Source organism: Phoenix dactylifera, chromosome 1 (genome assembly GCF_051530095.1).
Source record: "Phoenix dactylifera cultivar Ajwa chromosome 1, Ajwa_hap1_PhDact_Kaust_v1.1, whole genome shotgun sequence".
NCBI classification, from domain to species: Eukaryota; Viridiplantae; Streptophyta; class Magnoliopsida; order Arecales; family Arecaceae; genus Phoenix; species Phoenix dactylifera.
The window spans coordinates 54,330,844-54,350,095 of NC_143190.1; the positions used below are offsets into that span (position 1 = coordinate 54,330,844).

The window sequence follows — 19,252 nt, forward strand, 5'->3', positions numbered from 1 at the left end:
TGAATCATCAGGGGCAAAGTGGACATTTTGGCTCCTAACAGACCACCTATTCGCTCTGTTTAGCACCAACAAACAGGGTCTACACCAATTTTGGGGAGATTACTGGGTAAAAATAGCAGCTTCCTTAATAAATTTTAGGTTTGAATTGATCCAGCAATAAATTATAAATGCATGAAAGGGATGCACTTCACAAATTTATTGTGGAAATAAAAGTTTTTGAGTAACAATCCAATTTACAATATATGGACACCTGGCCTTTGTTTTGGAGTTTATATCATCCGAATTAGAAAAATCAGCCCGAAAAACAAGTCATTTGGTTAAATATCATTAGTATCAGTCTGGAAGACAATTACTTGCTATCTGATTATAAAGCTAAACGTTCAAGGTGATATTAGGTACTTAAACTCCTGAAGTTTTTATTTTCAGAAAAAGAAAAAAGAAAGAAGACAAAGCTCTTGAAATTTGAAGACACTAAAAATCACACATATCAAAGATGAAGGTACACAGATAAGGCAGCAATAAAAAAAAGGAAGAGAGGAATATACATTGCATTTGCAGCTTATAACATTCACAATCATGGCCCTCACTTGGGGTTAAACAGAAAAGGCAAAATATATCTAGGAAATACAAGATTAGAAAGATATACCATTATCACTATTACAACAGCTGTTGTCACCTTAATGATGACCCTGGTGAGCAAATTGGTCAATACAACATATCGCACACCTTCTAAGCTAGACTTGATCATCCACATGTTGACTCTTTTTAGTTGCAGTGGCAGCACTAGCAGTAGATGTTCTTGAACTTCTGAGAGTTTCTGGAGAAAACCTACTTGCTGCACGAGGGTTTTGAACTATGACCAGCAGAGGATTTACAGTTTTTTCACAGTGGGAAGAAGGAAGAGTAGTTGGCTGCAAATTTACATTGTCATATTTCCATCACCAGAAGTGGGAAGAATAATGAGCATGAATTTCAAGAACGTTCTAAGAAAAACAGGAAAGCAGATTCAAAAAAATAGAAAGAAATCGGGCATACAGAAGAAATCACTAATATGATAGAGGTAGTTAATTAGTGGTTCATGTAGTTGAGTTTTAACATCACTTACCACACCAACATGCCATTCCTGAGAAACCAGATTATTAAAATCAGCAGCATCCATCTCCTACAATTTTAATAAGAACATTGAGCAATGAGGCCCACTATATCCAGGCATACACTACATAAGTAAAGAAAAACATAGCATTAAGAATAAAAACCACGATGATAAATTAGTACTTCAAGTTCTCGTTACCAAATCATAAAACAGCTTTTTACAGCCTTCATGCATCAACAAAGCGGTATGTAATTTGATAACTGAATCCATTAATGGATGGAACTACTCATCATTTGCAACCACCAGATTTCAACTTAATCAATTTCTATAAATCAAGATGCCTAAAAGTGAAGTTTGAACTGAAAGAACAAACATGCTAAAGAGTTCAAGATTTAATCACAAGTATACTGAGAAATGGTAAATTTTATATGGCACGTCATGATATTCTATGAAACATGACTTGGTCTAATATCATCTTCTGAGGTTGTCAAAAGGAAAATATATCATTGTAAACTATTTTATGAAGTACCTAGTTAAAGCTGGCAATAATGAGAATCTTGAACAACAAATACTACTGACTGTTAATATTCTGCTGTCAAGCCCTAGCTGGTCTAACGGATACGCATCTAGTTAACCAAGGGAGTAGATTGGGTTTAAGTCTCTGCCTTGGGTAAATGGGTCAAACTTGCTGCTTACCTCTGTTAAAATTATGTCAATGTAATGCATGTACCAGCAATAGATAATAAGAACAACTAATTACTTGAATTCATTGGATAATTTAAAGCATCCTATTTGTTATTTGTTAAAATAAATCATAACCATGATTGATACCCTTATATTTTCAGTTAGCAGTTCATACTTGCTGACAGAATGGAATGCTCGATGATTTAAATTTTCGAGTCCTGTGTTGGATAATTTGGAGCTTCATATATGTGATTGAAAAAATGGGGAGTGATTATTTTGTACATACAATCAAAGGCTTCTAAAACATATCAAAAAGCATACCCTTATCCTCGTTTCTAAAAGTATAATTGCAAGATATCTGTCTTAACATATCGAAGTTTCTGGCCCTGATAATAATAAAATAAAATTTCAAATTAAATAATAAATGGATTGTTTCTTACCAAACTCTCAGTTTTGACATTGATACAGTACTAGTACAGTACTTATGGTTCAAGACTGGTGGTTTTAAGATATCCCAATACAGCTTGAAATTTTCTCAACAACATCAGAGTACATATGAATCTATTGAGGATTATTTTTTTTTTGGTCAAATCTATTGAGGATTCAAAGTAGGGCACATTATCAGTAATGCAAAAAAAAAAACATCATGAAATAGAAGTTAAATTATGATGAATTTAAAAAAAGAAATATAAATATTGTAAGCTCTAAAATCTATTCTGTCCAATAAAATATGATTGACACTAAATAAACTAAATTGAAAGTTTGAAAATCATTAGTAATGGAAGAGTATGAAAAAAGGAGCATACTATGCTATAAACTGGGGGCACCGTCGTCTCCAAGTTGGACTTCAAAATAGGCATGACAGAGAAATGTGGAGATGCTTCCTTTGTTCTAAAAGTCCACCTGAAAAGATAAGCAAAACCAAATTGGCATAGTTATATGTGATATAATTTTTGATGACTATAATTAACATTACTCCAATCTTTGTTCAAAGATCCAATACGATCAAACCATATAGTTAACAAAAAAAATCTCTATTGAATATCAAAACTCTCTGATGCAAGTATGCAACCAGTCTTTATTCCTTTAGGAATAATTATACCAGAAAATCCCATGGAAGTCTTAGATTTAAATTCATCATATGGAATGCACATCAAAAAACAAGCATGTTCCTTCAACCTACCCGATGTACAGAAATATGCCAAATTGCACCCATTCACGAACCAACAGACGGAACCAATAATTATCTGGTGTCTCATTAGCGTTCATATAGACCTGAAGAACATTGTGTGCAGTACTTGACAGGAAAGTTAAAACTTGTCATATTAATAAATATAGATGATCTTCATGGCAACTTAAAAAATTTTCATACCAAAATTTCTAGCACTGCTACAATCTGCATCGCACATTGAAATTTCCTGTTTGAGCCGGTCAAAACACCATTAATTTCATAAAATGCTTCCTCTTGTAGATCTCGAAAAGCAAAGATATTTAGATATCTACAACATACTTGAGCATAGTGTACTTTGTTTGTAACGCATCATGTATTGCATGAGAATCCTCGTTCTCTATGAAACTCAACTGTTCACGCAGAACTAACAGATTGTGGGAGATATGGCGGAAGATCACATAAAATGAGACAGAATAATTCAACATGAGAAAGACCTGGATTACATTCAAGTAAAAGATCTTAGGATTTAGATGCAAATATAACTAGAAATTTTTAAAGCAAATAAGCAAAGGAAGAACTTACATTCGTCTAGCCATAGTATCACTTAGTTTATATTTTCCAATAAAACTCTCATTACAAAATAATATTTATACAACTTTAAGCTATAAGTGTTGCCTCTATCAAAAATAAAACAATAGGTTGGTGGTGATGAAGAGAGACTCACTGTGAAATAGGGCACAGCAGCTTTGTAACCCACAAGAGTCAAGTACAGGATACATCCTAATGTAGCTGTAACGCGCCTTTCATGCACTGAAAGACGCTCGTACGTGATGCAGTAACCATGTGAGATAAGCATAAATGACACGAAATAGGCTGTTTGAAAAAGTATCCCAGTTACATACACCCCAAATGACATCCACAATGAGCATATCTGAAGGTTTATGCATGAGTACCTGCATAATATGCTCAAATTTGAATTTTTCTAGAGGACAAGCAATATGAATTCATCACATAAATAAATGTACAAGATTTGTCTCAGTCTAAATGCCCTTAGTTACAAGCTTGAGATATGCTGAATTATAAAATATTAACAAATTGCATAACAATTTAACATCCTTTCTAGATGCATATGGAGGTTTGGGTTGTTACATTACGAGTTGGTCGAGGTACGACTAAATTATTTACCTTGTTCTGTTCTTGGGTTTCAATCTTCGATTTGGGATTAGTTGAGCTCGAATTCATGGCGTGAGAGCATGTTAAAATCATATGGGTTTGGGGTGACAGATGAGGGGAGAGGAGGGGGTTGTGATGATGACCTCATTATAGAGCTTTCGGCTTTGACATATCAAGCAAGAACACCTCAACCAAGTTCTGTAGTAATATGCTTGAAGAAACGAAAAACAATCTTTATATCCCCCCAATTTAGGGTTGGCTTATAAATCCTTTAGTGCAGACATTAGTGCTTTATCCCTATGCTCAAAATGTTTTCAGGCAAAAGGACCAAATCATGCATCAGATGGCCTGTTAAATAGACACATAGCAAAGGACTATGCGATTTGAAGGATGAAACAAGGGCACCTAGTCTATACAAAGGAATGGAAATAAGGCAATCATGAGGACTCACATATACCAAAATTCAGGGTTATGAAACAACAGTAGAAAGATTGGTTCATTAAATGTAACCACGTGGAAGTTCAAGATAAGACTACATTTGATTAACTGGACATCTAAGAGGATTTTGACACACCTGCACCTACTCAAAACGGAGTTTGGGCCAAACAGTTATAATAGTTGCTTCAGAACACAATTTGCCACAAACTCCTAGTCCTGAATGGAATTTGGTACCCATGAGTTCAAGAACAAAAAATATAAATTTATAAATAGTCAATAAGGTAGAGAACTAATTAATATCTGGTAGGAGTTGAACTATGGGTTAACTTATGGTCTGTAAGTTTAAATTATGGGTTCCCTTGTATATTCTCGAGGAGATCTAAGAAACATATGATTGGAGTAGTGTGGTGAAGATGACATTGATAATTGAACCAACAACTTTGAAGTTAAACTAATAAAGCAGTATCATGGAACAGTTTAGCCTTATACCAAGAAGATATAAATATAGATATTTTTCCCTTCTTAAAAAAATTAAATTAAAAGATTTAAAGAAAAGAAAGTATGCAAATGCCCTTTAATGACTTAAGCAGAGCATGCAACAGAGTAGCAAGGAAGCCATTTGGCTGCCATCAAGAAGTAATGCTACATACAAATTGCTAAGGACATGTACGTAGGAGTGGTGACAAGCATTAAAGGTTTGTTTTACACGATATATGAATTTCTTGTCATCATGGGCTTTACACTAAGGGATTGACCTAAGCCCATATTTTTTTCAGCTGGTAATTGGCACAGTTAACATGGATATCAGAAGGAGCTGCCATAACTTGTGTTATTTGTAGCCGACATGATGTTAAATCATAAGATGGTGGAAGATTGAAACTTAAAGTGGAACTACGAGGATAGTTTATGGGGATATGGATTAGTTGTTAGTGGAACCAAAACGATACAAAGTAAATGCAATTTATTGGAGATAAATTAAAAAAAAGTGCCCAAATTTATAATGATTGTCAAGAGGTAACCGGTTCAACTATTTTCAGCATCTTTATCTAATTTCTGAAAGCATAGAAAACACATGGGCTGACGAAATATAGAAGTGTGTCCAACTAATGCCTTTGTGATTTAGGGGTACTTTATATTAACAAACTAAATGCTGTAATTTGGTACAATTTAAAATATTTAGCACTTAAATGTAATTGTTCTCAAGATACAACTTATCTGAACAAGTTTGAACTGGAATTAGACTTTAAAGCAAAAAAGAGGCATTTGGAAGCCAACCATGACCATAATGATGAGAAGAGAAATTTCTTAAGTATGTGGATCTATTGCAAACAGGAAAACTACCTTCTTTTCTAAGATGAAAAGAAGAAAGAAAAGCTTGAAATGTTTTTTCTTCAAAAACTGAAATAAGGTACAATATTTAGATCATCTCTAAATCATTTTAGTTGCTCAGGTTTCTCAGCTTCCTTTTTGCATGGGAATTTCCCAGTCTACTGCAACTATGCAAAATTGATGTCAGGTCCACGTTTCTTGTGTTGGTGAAAATCTCATATTCCTCGATTAATAAAATCATTCATGGAATTCTTCTAAATCATATTATTGAACCAAGTCACATCCAATGGCATTGTTTTTCAAAAAATGTAAATCCAAAAGGAAAAAGCAACTTCTCTCTCTCAAAAAAAGGACAAATTTAAGAAAAGAAAATGAACTCAAAGATGGAAAAGACAAGAAGGGAATCAAAGGATTGGCAATTTCAACATGATGATGCTCTTGTTCCTTTTATGTTCTTGGAACCCTTAGCCCATCCAATATAAAGGGGTCCAGGTTAAATGGTGGTTTCAAGATTGATCTCCATGGACCACCTAAAAAATCTGTTGGAACTAAAGAATAAATAATTCAATCAAAAGATTCAAAACAAAGAGAAGTGATTCATTGAGACGGCTAAAACAACTCATTAATTATCCAGCCAATGTCTAGATGATTAAGTCAATCAAACAAGGTAAAAGGATTTTTAAGAGAAAAAAAGAATGTAAAAGAAGTAAGAATAGCCAGTAAAATACAGGGATCACCAGACCACACTAGCTAATAAAATAAGTTCTTACCAAAATGAAAAGGATAGCCCCAGTTGCAAAGATTTAATCAATGGAACAGTAGCCAGCATCCGCTGCAGATTGTTCACCTATTCTAACATAAAAATCACATTAAAACAGCGAAGAGTATTTTCCTAACAATCTGGTTTCTCAAATCCTAAAAGAAATAAGAGGCAGGATTCTCAAAACGAAAACCCCAGCATGGTAAATAAATAAAAATTCAGAAAAAGAAGTCATGCACAAAAACTTTAATTATTATAAGACATTCAAATTGCAAATAGTATGATGACATCATTTTCTCATTATTCAATAACAAATGAGCCATTTGTATTGCCAAAGCGACTATTTTTTTCTAAAAGGAACTCGAATTGCGAATCAAGAGCAAGAACTGATATCCATAACTTCAAATTCAAGAAAAAAATAGATTGAATTTTTTTAAAAATTGTAATGCGTTTAAGAAACAAAAGGTAACTAGTCCCTAGGCTCCTTTCTTTTAAAATCTTTAAACAATTCAGGTAAACTGAAGAAAGAATTGAATTTTAATTTCCGTGCAACAAAAAGACCAAATTTAGACAAAGAAACGTAGAACTTATGCAAGAAATGAGCGAAGAAAACACATCAAGAAGCACATGGCGATTGGAAACAATCCAAAAACCCTAAAGAAGGCCCCATTCGACTAGAATCGATGGAAAAACCTGGAAGTGGCGATTCTTCCAGGTGTTGAGGGTCCAGGAGAAGGCCGAGACGCCCCAGATCGTCAAGAACGCGAGGTAGAGCGAAGGGAGCGGCCGATACGATTCGTCTAAGTGCGGGGACCCGAAGAAGAGGAGATTGGAAGGAGAGGACGAAGAAGAAGCTTCCATTCCTGTGAGCGAATTGGGATTTGGGGCGGAAAAAGCAAAACAAAAAAAAAAGGAGCCCTTTTGGGGGTTTGGAGAATGGAATAAGAAACGAGCCGTGCCGCTTTGAGTATAAATAGGCGGGATCCCCCTGTCGAGGAGCCGATATTTCTTTGCCGTTTCACAGATAATTTTGTAAACAAAAAAGATAACGGTTCAATTGAGATCAAATTAGGAAATTAACCCCCAAGGTTCAAATTACTTTTTAACAAAACCTAATATTTTGAACTAAAGTTAATTTTTTTTATTCCAAATATTGGATGTATCCATTGGATCGGCATGTTTAAATAATCAATTTTTTCTTTTTCCATAGTCCAATATTATTCATATATTGCTTGTTTGGATTACATAATTCATAATTGAATTATGTTCAAATATTTTTACATGTTCAAATAACAGGGATAATTTCTATCCACCCCTACAAATACACATGCTATCCAAACGCTCATAGTTATTTTCGGCGTACTCATAGCTGAATATAGTGAGACGTTGGTGCACCAAAAAAAAAAAAAGTTACAGTAGATTAGGCCTTCTAGTAATGAAGACAAAAATACTTTCATTTTATAATTGATAAAAGGAAGCATGGACAACTGCAACAATAAGTCCCCCCACCTTTAGAATTCATTAAATCTTGGTAAAGACATAATACGAACCTAAGACTTCGTTAAAACCATCAAAAAAACTTTAGCAACATGATAAATAAGTGTAACTAATTATCTAATTTAGCAAGCTTCTTATAATTTGTTAGCATATTGGCCATGCCCCACCATAAACCAAGTTAAACATAAAGTGGAGAAGGTAGCTAATTTACTAACAAAAATCAAGTTGCCTATTATTTTCATAGCCTGACTTGCATATTTTTCTTGGCTTGGCCAGCTATTCTAGTTTTGTTTAGGAAACGCGACTAATCCACATTGTTACAGCAGCAAAATGTTTGTTAGCAATTACAACTATTAGTTTATAATATCGTGTGATGTCTCATACTAAGTATATATTTGAAGGAAGTTAAAGCATCATGCTTCCACTTTATGCGGGCTCACTTGAAAAACATGTAATGTATCATGCAATACGTATCTCCGTGTAATAAGCAAGTAGAAGTGTTGTGATCTCATTACTCTTTCCAAATATATGAAAAGAATCTGCTTCTCCTTAGTGTGGATGTATTGTTCATACAGCCAAAATTTGACAGCACAGAAAGGGAAAAAGAAAAGAAAAAAGAAGACCATTAAGATGAAGCTTAATTTTGAGAACAGATGTGAGGAGATTGCTTGTGTGAATACAATATAATTTAGAGTTAAAAAGACTACAAGTCCAATGTAACATCATGATTGGATGGAACAGTTGCTTGGGTTTGAGATTTAGGTAGGAGAGCAGGCATTAGGTGAACCAACTCTACCCAGGAACTAAAATATTATGATATTTTTCTGAATATTAATATATTGGAATCCATTTTTCCTGCTTCAAGCACTGGTGGCTGCCGAGAGAATTTCAACAACAAACGGAACTTCCAGTCGAACAACATGTTATTGAGTCAGATAAAGTACAAGCGACCATGGAATTAGGAAAGGTTGCCAAGACTTTCTTCAAGCCTTCAATGGAAGACCTTATAAAATAGAAGAGAATTTGATTCTGCGGGGTAAAGGGAAACCATGGACACTTGGACGTGGTTTGCCTAGCCAATACCCCCCATGGGCTGCAGAGTTGTTCCATAGTTGTTGTGAAGAGCAAATGCTGAGAGACAGAGAGAGAGGAGGGAGGGATGGAGAGCTGCAAGTATAGTTTGCAAGCATCTTTCTTTTTTTTCTTTTTTTTTTCTTTTTTTTGCTGAAAAAAGAAAAGACGGGGATGAGGAGAACCTCATCCGCATAGCAACCCTCACTGGCCCCTCCTCGCTAGAGAATGTTCGATACGGACAGACAAGTTTTACTCATATCCTTTCCACCCGCAAAGGAGTCCCACCAACGTGGCAGCCCCTTCCACACTAGCACCACTTAAGTATCGACAGACTAGGTGGCGATGTCATCGAACAAATCGGAAAGCATCCTATTCATGAGAGACATTGGATCCACTGCATGGCCTCATGGCATGCACTTCAAGGTTGTCTTATTTGGATGTACCAGCGACGTAATTGTGCACTCCTCAGTACTGCCAAGAGAAGAGTCTCACATGACCACCAAACTTTATTTCCATTGTTACCACCTCTTACCCAGGGAATGAGGACAAGATATAATGGCGAGTATTAACCCCTTCCAATCTGTTATAAAAAAAAGAAAAAGAAAAGAAAAGTACAGCCTTAGTTGGTCCTTCACGGTTTCATGCCCAACTTTATACCAGGAGAGGCAATTTCACTGGCTGACGAGCATGTATTTGAGGGACCACGAAGACATGTAATGCTCGAACGTAATTTTTGTGCAATCCAGCCAAAAGCAAGCTTGTCCTCATTCCCACATTTGATCAATTGTGAAATCTGCAGAAGATGCATATGAGTAGCGATTTAGTGCCAAAAAAAAAAGTCTCAGATAGAATCGATTGGCCTAATGCATCACTCAGAAGCAACCTTCTTGTAACAACCCAGGATCTCATCCAAAATGGCTAGCCGGAAGGTATTATTTGGGTTCCTTGATCCTGTATAAGTACCCAAGATCTACCCAGCGAATAACCGATGTGGGACTAAACACACGCCCACACGGGTCCTCACATACTCCCCCCGTTCAAGCCCTGACGTCCTCGTCAGGCTAAGGGTTCATATTTATTCAAATCTAATCACAAACACCACGATTGGCCCGTGGTCAGCCCCAATAGATCCGTGCTGCAGTGTCCCCTAGTCCACATAGGTTATGAGCCGGGTCCGCTCTGATACCATTTATCACAACCAAGGACCTCACCCAAAATGGCTAGCCGGAAGTTACTATTTGGGTTCCTTGATCCTGTATAAGTACCCAAGATCTACCCAGCGAATAACCGATGTGGGACTAAACACACGCCCACACGGGTCCTCACACTTCTATTGTAGAATGCTTGCATCCCGTTAGTCCAATGCAAACGCACCACAAAATCGGCAAACCAGTGAAATTAACGGATATGACTTGCACTTCATGCTAACGCCACTGGTTGGACACCAGATGATGAGTTTTTCTTTCGCTGAAATTAAGAGCAGGCATGAAGAACTTCCAAAGGCGGGCATAAACAATTTGCTTTCCAACAAACACAGCTTAGCCTAGCTTTCCTGTTTAAGTCTGTCCTATGATTTACCGTATCAGTTCGAACCAACCAAATGGTATAGAACATATCATACCGATATCCAATATAATCCGTACTGATACTTAGTATGCTAAAAAAAACTCCATACCGTACCGACACAATACTAATATAACATCATTACGGAATCCGGTACCAAGATGATGAACCTTAAAATGCCGACCACCAAACTAGGGCCATTTGCCCATCGCCTCCTAGATGAGACAGTAAATGGTCCCATGGAGATCCTAGATTTCTGTTCGATGTGATAGCAGCATACCTGAGCTTTGAGATCCATGCTAGCAACAAGCTCTGTAAAAGCCCGTTCAAGATTTGATACACGTTATGTATGTCAGCAACTGATATTTTCTTGACCAGGGATGTCAGCAATTAAACACCTCCCACCTGGGCCGGCAAAAAGAAAAGCTTGCTGTGACCTAAACATTTTCCCGTCCCAAGTGACCTATTTTCCGGTAATGAAGTGAGTCAGCAGCAGCCACCGAGGAAACGTGGAGTGGCTGTCAATTCTACAGATCGTGAAAATTTCCTTTCTCATTTAATAATAGCTTGCTGTCGATGCTAGAAACTAGATCTTTACAGCACAAAGAGAGTTTCGAACAAAGTGAGATGATTAGTCCAAAAAAAGGTGACATACATGGAAATAACGAAATTATGCTCCCATAAGATATTGGAATGTCAAAATTGAGATTGATACCACTGTGACATATAGACCATAGACCCTTGCAGCACCAGCTTAAGCCTTGAAAAGGCTTAATTATATGTAGTATCATTTCAAATAAACACTCTGAAAACCAAACACTCTGAAAACCAAACACTCAATATCCCAATAAAATATCTGCCAAACTAGAGGTAATGATAAATATTTGTAAAATATATTTAATCATTTCTCCACCCCAGCCAGATATGGTTTTAAGCCAGAAAAATAAGAGATCTGGTCGCCTGTTAGCTGCTACTGCTGCTGCTGCTTCTGTAGCAGCTATTTTTGAACTCAACTTCCTCGAGCAAAGCAGAAAGCAAATCTTATACCCATCAAGCTCTGCAACTCCGGATGTAACTATTTGATGCGATGGTATTGAAGTATCTAAGGCTTCAGTGTGGCGCTTTCCCTACACACAAATCTCCATGACTAGATAAAAGAGAGGCATAAAAACCCTACAGCAAGATGTTGCCAAAAAGGGATAAGATTGTGAAGGTGAAAAGAAGACAGAGCAAGTGCAATGAGCAAACGGAGGCGGCGAGGACCTGCAAGTTTGAAATTTTTTTGTAGCAGCACTTGCTGACATATTACATCAATCATCAAGGTAGTAATAGGATCCAGCAGACTTTTGTTCCCTATCTTTAGTGGAGTCCAACTTATTTATCCGGGGCCTGTAATTAGTTGGATCCCTTCTAAAAGTAATGTCAAGATGCTGCACCCAAAACAAAAGACATACACTATCTCAAGTCAGTTATAGCATCAGGTAAGTCGTTACTTGCAGAATCAATAAAACAGAACATCTTTGGTGAATCATATCACATAAGGAGGGGAAAAAATTCAAAACTCAGACACGAACACAGGAAAAAGCTACCTGAATTTAAGAATAACTAGAGAAAATCTAACCGTGGTTACAACATTCAAGACACTATAATACAAAATAACTTTTCCATCAAAGGCTTGAACAGAGAAGAAGCTAGGGAAAATACTTCTTCATACAAATCAAAACTAGCACATGGAATATGCTGTGAATCCTGAAAGACCAATGCAAAGAAAGGACCACCTTTCCCATGATGTGGGACAGGCAAGATTCATTATATATTAAAATAAAATAGGTAAAAGGCTGGCTTCATGTGGACTCGGACTCCAATGGAGAAGACAACCAAGTTTTTTTTATTATTATTATCAGGAAAGAAAAAATCGGATAGATATGCCCAAGCTTGGATCTATAAAAATAACAGTTACCTACATTTGATTATCAACCAAAATAGAAAATAAAATAAAAAATGCAGTGGTTTATGCACTTACCGATAAGAAGCGATTCATCCCAGACACCAATGACTGAGGAGCATTGGCAATACAATCAACAGATGGTTTCCCCTCATACACAATAACTTTGTCAGCCAAGTAAGTTGCCATGATGAAATCATGCTCAACAATAAAGGCAGTCTTTTTCGCGTGAAGAATAAATCTCTTTATCACTTTTGAGGCAACGATACGCTGCTCCGAGTCGAGGTAAGCACTAGGTTCATCAATCAGATAAATATCGGCTGGCTGCATTACTAACAAAAGTTATGATGCAGTTTTAGCAATGGAGAAATTCAAGTATACATCCCAAAAACAAATAACTGAACTTCTCTCAACAAAGTGACCCTCTCCCCAAAATGGTTGTAATGCTGATTCAAGATCCCCCAAAAGAAACTTGTTTGTAGTTGTGACTAAAAATAATCCAGACCAGAACTGTTGAAAGCTTGTGCAAATTTAGTGCAAATACATGCAGAGCCAATGATACTGAACATAGCTCTTCGGTAGGATCTAGAATTAAAATATTGAATTCAACCTACTCTGACTAGTTGCATGTCGTCATATTTCGCCCAAAACAGAAATATTTTGATTTTAGTCAATTATAGCTGCAAGTATTAAAAAAAATAATACATAAAAAAATGTTATCACTTACCTAGAAACAATAGCTGCTCCAAAAATCATTAAAAATATGTTACGGCATCATACCAAGTCATTCTCCTTCTACATGCTAAGTTCAATATATGTTAATTAACTTAATATTCATGGAACAGAAGTTTAGGGTACAAAACATGCTCAAAACTAACCTTATGTTCCCTTATCCTCTACCCTTCTCAAAAAAAAAAGGCATTTTAGGCCAAAAAAAGGGTTTGTTTCATGTCATTGCACCTTCAAGCAAAATAGCATCTTTGCAAGCAAAATTTAATGTATTTCAGCTAAATTGTTTAAACTACCACAAAACTTCCCAATAACAGTATTGAAGATTGGTCTTTTGTGGCAACCTAACATATAAGACCTTGTGACCAAGCTGTGTTGACGTAAATATCAGACAATGGATTAGAATATTTCAAGCTGTAGTTGAAGTTAATGATGTTATGATTTCACTTGCATTTTTTCCTTTTAAATGCAAAGAAACCAACCAAAAATGTTGTATAAGAAATGAAGTCTTCTCCAAAGACATTTTGCATCCTCAAGTGAAAAACTACTAGCACTATCATTAACAAGAAAGTGAATGATCCAATCCACTACTGGAAAAAAAAAAGATATAGGTATAAACACCTGCACATACCTTTCCAAGACATAGACATAATGCCACTCTTTGCAACTCTCCACCAGAGAGGTGTACAACTTCTTGGTCCATTAATTGTTCAATTTGTAAGGGTTTCATTACATCCGAAGTGAACTGAGGATGCATATATGAATCCCGAATTTTTTGATGCAGCAAGTGTCTCACTGTAGATTGAAATTTAGGACTGATCTTCTGGGGCTTATATGAAACATTAAACTCTGGTATTTCAATATCTGAACCTTCAACAGTATCAGGTTTCAGCAATCCAGCCTAAAGAAGTCATAACAAAGTAAACAATAAATCAAAACAAAGCAACATAAACAAAATTCTTTTAATACTGCAAAAATGAGAAACTTTAGAGCATAGAATCCAACGAATGAAAATGTTTGACAGATGGTATATCTATTTGCTGGAAAGCATGTAACAAAAGGGAAAATAAACTTTACCAGCATGCGGATAAACGTCGTCTTCCCTGTTCCATTTTCTCCCAACATCACAATAATCTGAGAATCAGTAAACTCGCCCTCCATCACAGAAAGTTTAAAATTACCCTGGGTTTTACTCATGGTAGGGTACCTATATCGCTGGTAAGTTTGAATTTCCTCAGCACTTTCTTGAGGAGTCTCAGCAACCTGGAGAAGAGAAAAGAATATCAGACTGCGACACTGCCAAATTCTTGCTACAAAACGAAATCATTACCTTAAATGTAAGTGATTCATCTCGGAATCTCAGATTTTCAGTAGGAACAAAACCAGCCAAGAAAATATTGATTCCTTCTCTAACAGAGAAAGGTAAGGTGACAACTCCATAAGCTCCAGGCTTCCCATATAAACAACAAATAAAATCTGATAAATAATCGAGGACGCTTAGGTCATGCTCCACAACAATCACATAACTGTGGAAGGGGAAAAACAGGAAGTTATCATTTACATTTCAATAAGAGAACTATTAGAAAGCACAAAAATCTGTAAAATGTTAGAGACATTAAGACCTGTTAGGTCTGAGCAAAGATCTAACGACTTGTGCAGCTTTAAGCCTCTGTTTTACATCAAGATAGCTTGACGGCTCATCAAACATGTATATTTCTGCATTCTGCACAGCTACCACAGCAATTGCAAACCTTTGCAACTCTCCTCCAGACAAATCTCCTACATTTCTATCAATAACCTGATTCAATTCAAGATCAGCACAAAGTTCGGCCTTCATTTCTCTCTCATCTTTTTGATCAAGCACCTGTCCGACATTCCCTTGGACAGCTTTTGGAATATGATCAACATATTGTGGCTTAATGATTGCCTGTTATTTGTCAAATAAAGTTATTCACAATGAATTGAAAAAATGCATTATAATATCAGCAAGGAAAAATGCACGACTATTCCCAATATAGCTAACAATTCCTAGGATCTATATCAAACTTACATGCTAATCCCAATAGTAGCTAACAATTTCTAGGATCTATATTAAACTTATCATAAAGGACATGTCAAAGGACTTTGAACAAATAAGAGCTCATATATAAGCATCTGCTTCATGAGACAACTGCTTCATCTCTATGCCAGTGACATCCTACAGCAGTAAGGCTCTGAAAAATTTTTACAAATTATGAAAAGGCATTCAAGCCTTTTCATAATTGCAATAAGCTGATTCAACTCAAGATCAACATAGGGTTCAGCTTTCATTTCTCTCTCATTTTTTGAGCATGACCAGAATTCACTTGGTAAGCAATAGGATGTGATAAAAAATATTGTGGATTGTTAATTGCCTGTTATTTGTCAAATAAAGTTATCCACAACAAATTGAAAGCGATGAAGGGAAATCATTCCATGAAATAGATCATATTGTTAATCATATCAAACATTGTAAAGTCAGCAAGGAAAAATGCACAAAGATTCCCAATCATACCTATCAAGTTATAGGATATGCGTTAAACTTAACACATGGGACATGTCAAAAGACTTTGAACAACTAAGAGCTTATATATGAGCATCAACTTGATGAGACATAATTGCTCTGTCTCCATTTCAGCAACATCCTACAGCGGTAAAGGTCTGGAACAACTGCAGTTACGAAAAGACATCCAAGCCTTTCTGATAATTGCCTGTTCAAATTATGATCATGGGGTTGGCCATGGACCAAAATAAGTCAAGGAAGCCCCGTACTAGGGTTGAGCATATTTTTAGCATTGCATCATAAAAAAAACTAATAACAGAACTGTATCCAGTGAATGAAAAATCATAATAAAACAATATGATAAGACCCTAAGGATCATTGGACTTTTTATTCTAGAATTCTTTTTTTAAAAAAAATATACTATATAAGAAACTGTAAAGATATAGTAACCTATTGAGTTGTTTTATTAAAACAATAGGAAGGAAATGGTCTAACCGTCTCAAAATAGTTCATACGGTGTAGTCAGTCTTTTTTCTGTAGAAATTGATACACATTTCCATCCCCATAAAAGTGAGTTTACTAAAATAAACTTTAATTCCTTTGGAGCAATAGTTTAGACCACTTTAGCCAGTTGCTTTTTGTTTGTACATCTTCTGAACAAAGAAAATGATGAAAGTGATTGGAAGGACCACAAATACTTTTGAAGTCTGGTATGAAGAAACTAAATAAACAACAAAATTAAGACAAAATGGAGATAGAGAATTTGGAAATTTTTCAGATCAATTATTTTCACAGTTCAAAGTGTTTGTGTTTCTTGTCTTTGCTTTTTTTCTGGGTTTGTTGCCTCTGAACTCTGAATAGTACATTTCCCAATACTTACAACTATGAAATTATAAGCCTCTGTTGGATAACATGAGGTTGTAAGCATATCACAATATTAATAATTGAATTAAAATACAGAAGAGAACAAAAACTGATACCACAAATTCAGTATTCTCAGGTATCCAAATAAAAAAAATATACAATCAACTGGAGAGATGAAAACCTTCAAATTGTCCTCTAGAATGCGAGTAAAATAATTCTGAAGCTCAGACCCGCGGAAGTATGTCAAAATTTCCTGCCAATCAGGTGGATTCTGCAAAGGAAGTGAAAATAAATGGTTATCCTCATCCAGAATCAAGTATAAGTAAATAGGCTCCATTTGACATTACATTGTAGCGACCCAAGTTGGGTTTCAACTTCCCAGCCAACACTTTAAGGGCAGTGGACTTCCCAATACCATTTGTTCCAACCAATCCAAGAACTTGCCCAGGTCTTGGAACCGGCAACCTGTAAAGAGAGCCTTAAAGCTACGAGTACTTGAGGACAAAATGAAGCAGCATTCCATGTTCCTAACTAAACATTTCTCCTCACCTGTGTAGCTTGAAGGTATTTGGCCCATAACGATGAGTTGTATCTTTAGCCAAATCCTTGGGTAAATTGATAATCTGAATGGCCTCAAAAGGGCATTTCTGCATCCAAGCAAACATAATAAGCTAAGACTTAAATCCAATTCACAAGTCAATAGAAAATCCAGAAAACAAGAAGCAAAGGAACAAGAACTGTGACCATAGCTACTGACCTTAACACATATTCCACATCCAATGCATAACTCCTCTGAAATGAAAGCAATCTTTGATGCAGGAGTGACCTCAATACATAGTTTTCCTGAAGAAAACAATAAAATATATTAAGAGGGAAAAAACAAAAAGCACCCAGATAATAGAACCAGCATTTAGAAAGAGACAAAAGTAAAAGATATGTTCCGCACATTTCAGACTACATTAACAAGGGAAATATTTACCCTCTCCACTAGCAGATTGTGTTAGGATATATGAAAAAAATACAATCCAAAAGTCACTTGATCAATTCCTAACTCGCGTGTTTTATATTCAGAAACTGACTAATTAACATTAATTAAATCAGAAAAGACGATGCCGTGAAGAGACTTTCGTGTCTCCACTTAACATTATCCTTATGCTGAACAAATAATCATTCGTAGTCTTATCTTGCTTATAAATTAAATCATGACGAAAGAAAAGCACAACATAAAAATCCTTGCTAAACCATAAACATGACCATGATTAAGGTCTTTTACAGCTCAGTAGCCCCATTATTATACATTCATCTGACTGATTAATTGTTCTAGCATAACCTTCATTTGATTTCAATTATCTATAAACATTTTTCCTAAATTTTACATCTATCATCGTTAACAGAGCAATAGAAAGAGTTCTATTAAGAATCAAAAACCAAGATTCGACAATTGACGCACAATATCCAGATGGTAAAACCCCAAATTCGAGATCAAATCAATATTTTTTGCAGAGATAAGAGTCTACGCAACCTGTTTTGACGACGGGACAGCTCTTCTTGCACTCTTGGCGGCACTTCTTGGGCTTGCACCGATCGGAGCTCACGATGGCGATCCGAGTCAATCGATCCGCCATCTCTTCCTTTAGATGCTCGGATCGAGAAAGCCAAAACCCTCGCGCCGCTTCGAATCAAAACCCTAGAAACCGATCAGAGAGAAAGAGGGGAAGAGATTCGAAGACCAAACAAAGTAGCGTGAGAACGGGCAGGAAAGCAAATACCTCTTTGCTGTTACTTTGGAGAACGCAAAGAGAACCCTAAAACCGAGACGGAAGGCGTATAATAAAAGCGAGTGTCGTCCACACGCCCGAGTTGGTCCGGTTCACAAAAGCTCGGACACCTTAAAACTTAGTTTAGACTGGACTCGGCCCGGGTTTCGGGCCCAGCCCTCTTTGTACCGGCCCAGTTACACAACGGCGTTGGAGTTTTATTGGATTCAGGGGACTATCGGGTTTAGAACCCAATAAGCTTTTACCAACTTCGGATTTGGGGGCCTTGTTATTGGTTTTGGAATATGCCTAATTTTATTACCAAGAAAAGGCAAGCTCTTGACCGCTGACATTCCAAGTATTGCTCTCAGTAAAGTACCAATGAAGCACAGAAATTTCATTGAAAAAAGGAACTATTCAGTACACATATTCCTCTGCGGCATGGTTTTGCTTTGATATGAAAGGGAAACTAACTTTCAACTTTATACCTGCTTACTATCATACTGATCTTTCACATCCAGATCAAATATCTTACTTTTAGCAATATACCAAAATCTCTTACATTTAGCAATGCTTCGTATAATTGTATCCATGCTGAGTGAAAATTTTATTTTAATTTGCACCTACTTATGAAATACAAGGAATTTTGAGATT

At 36.2% G+C, this 19,252-nt stretch overlaps 2 protein-coding genes across 10 annotated transcripts; both read right to left on the bottom strand.

The window, feature by feature from the left end:
- Window positions 1-519: 519 nt before the first annotated feature.
- Window positions 520-7,713, bottom strand: LOC103715578 (uncharacterized). 3 transcript variants are annotated; one of them, XM_008803257.5, is made up of 9 exons: window positions 7,342-7,669; window positions 6,659-6,735; window positions 3,673-3,901; window positions 3,288-3,442; window positions 3,150-3,195; window positions 2,961-3,052; window positions 2,584-2,680; window positions 1,106-1,162; window positions 520-911 (listed from the first exon to the last, which is right to left on the bottom strand). In XM_008803257.5, the coding sequence occupies exons 1-9, from the start codon at window positions 7,507-7,509 to the stop codon at window positions 735-737; spliced, it is 1,098 nt and encodes a 365-aa protein (XP_008801479.3). In that variant the 5' UTR covers window positions 7,510-7,669; the 3' UTR covers window positions 520-734. The 3 variants fall into 3 exon arrangements, 2 of the variants coding, with proteins under 2 accessions (XP_008801479.3, XP_088562529.1); XM_088706403.2 differs by having other exon boundaries at window positions 6,659-6,740; window positions 7,342-7,477; XR_015970995.2 differs by having other exon boundaries at window positions 820-911; window positions 1,106-1,216; window positions 7,342-7,713.
- A 3,755-nt stretch (window positions 7,714-11,468) lies between these two features.
- LOC103715579 (ABC transporter E family member 2) lies at window positions 11,469-18,754 on the bottom strand. 7 transcript variants are annotated; one of them, XM_088706429.2, is made up of 13 exons: window positions 18,611-18,713; window positions 18,364-18,528; window positions 17,599-17,684; window positions 17,391-17,488; window positions 17,189-17,306; window positions 17,023-17,112; window positions 15,079-15,383; window positions 14,787-14,982; window positions 14,534-14,719; window positions 14,088-14,357; window positions 12,806-13,051; window positions 12,046-12,212; window positions 11,469-11,909 (listed from the first exon to the last, which is right to left on the bottom strand). In XM_088706429.2, exons 2-12 carry the CDS (start codon window positions 18,464-18,466, stop codon window positions 12,093-12,095), a joined length of 1,818 nt encoding a protein of 605 aa, XP_088562555.1. In that variant the 5' UTR covers window positions 18,467-18,528; window positions 18,611-18,713; the 3' UTR covers window positions 11,469-11,909; window positions 12,046-12,092. The 7 variants fall into 7 exon arrangements, with proteins under 7 accessions (XP_088562555.1, XP_038981396.1, XP_088562557.1 ...); XM_039125468.3 differs by having other exon boundaries at window positions 11,469-11,955; XM_088706431.2 differs by having other exon boundaries at window positions 18,364-18,513; window positions 18,611-18,708.
- Window positions 18,755-19,252: the final 498 nt, after the last annotated feature.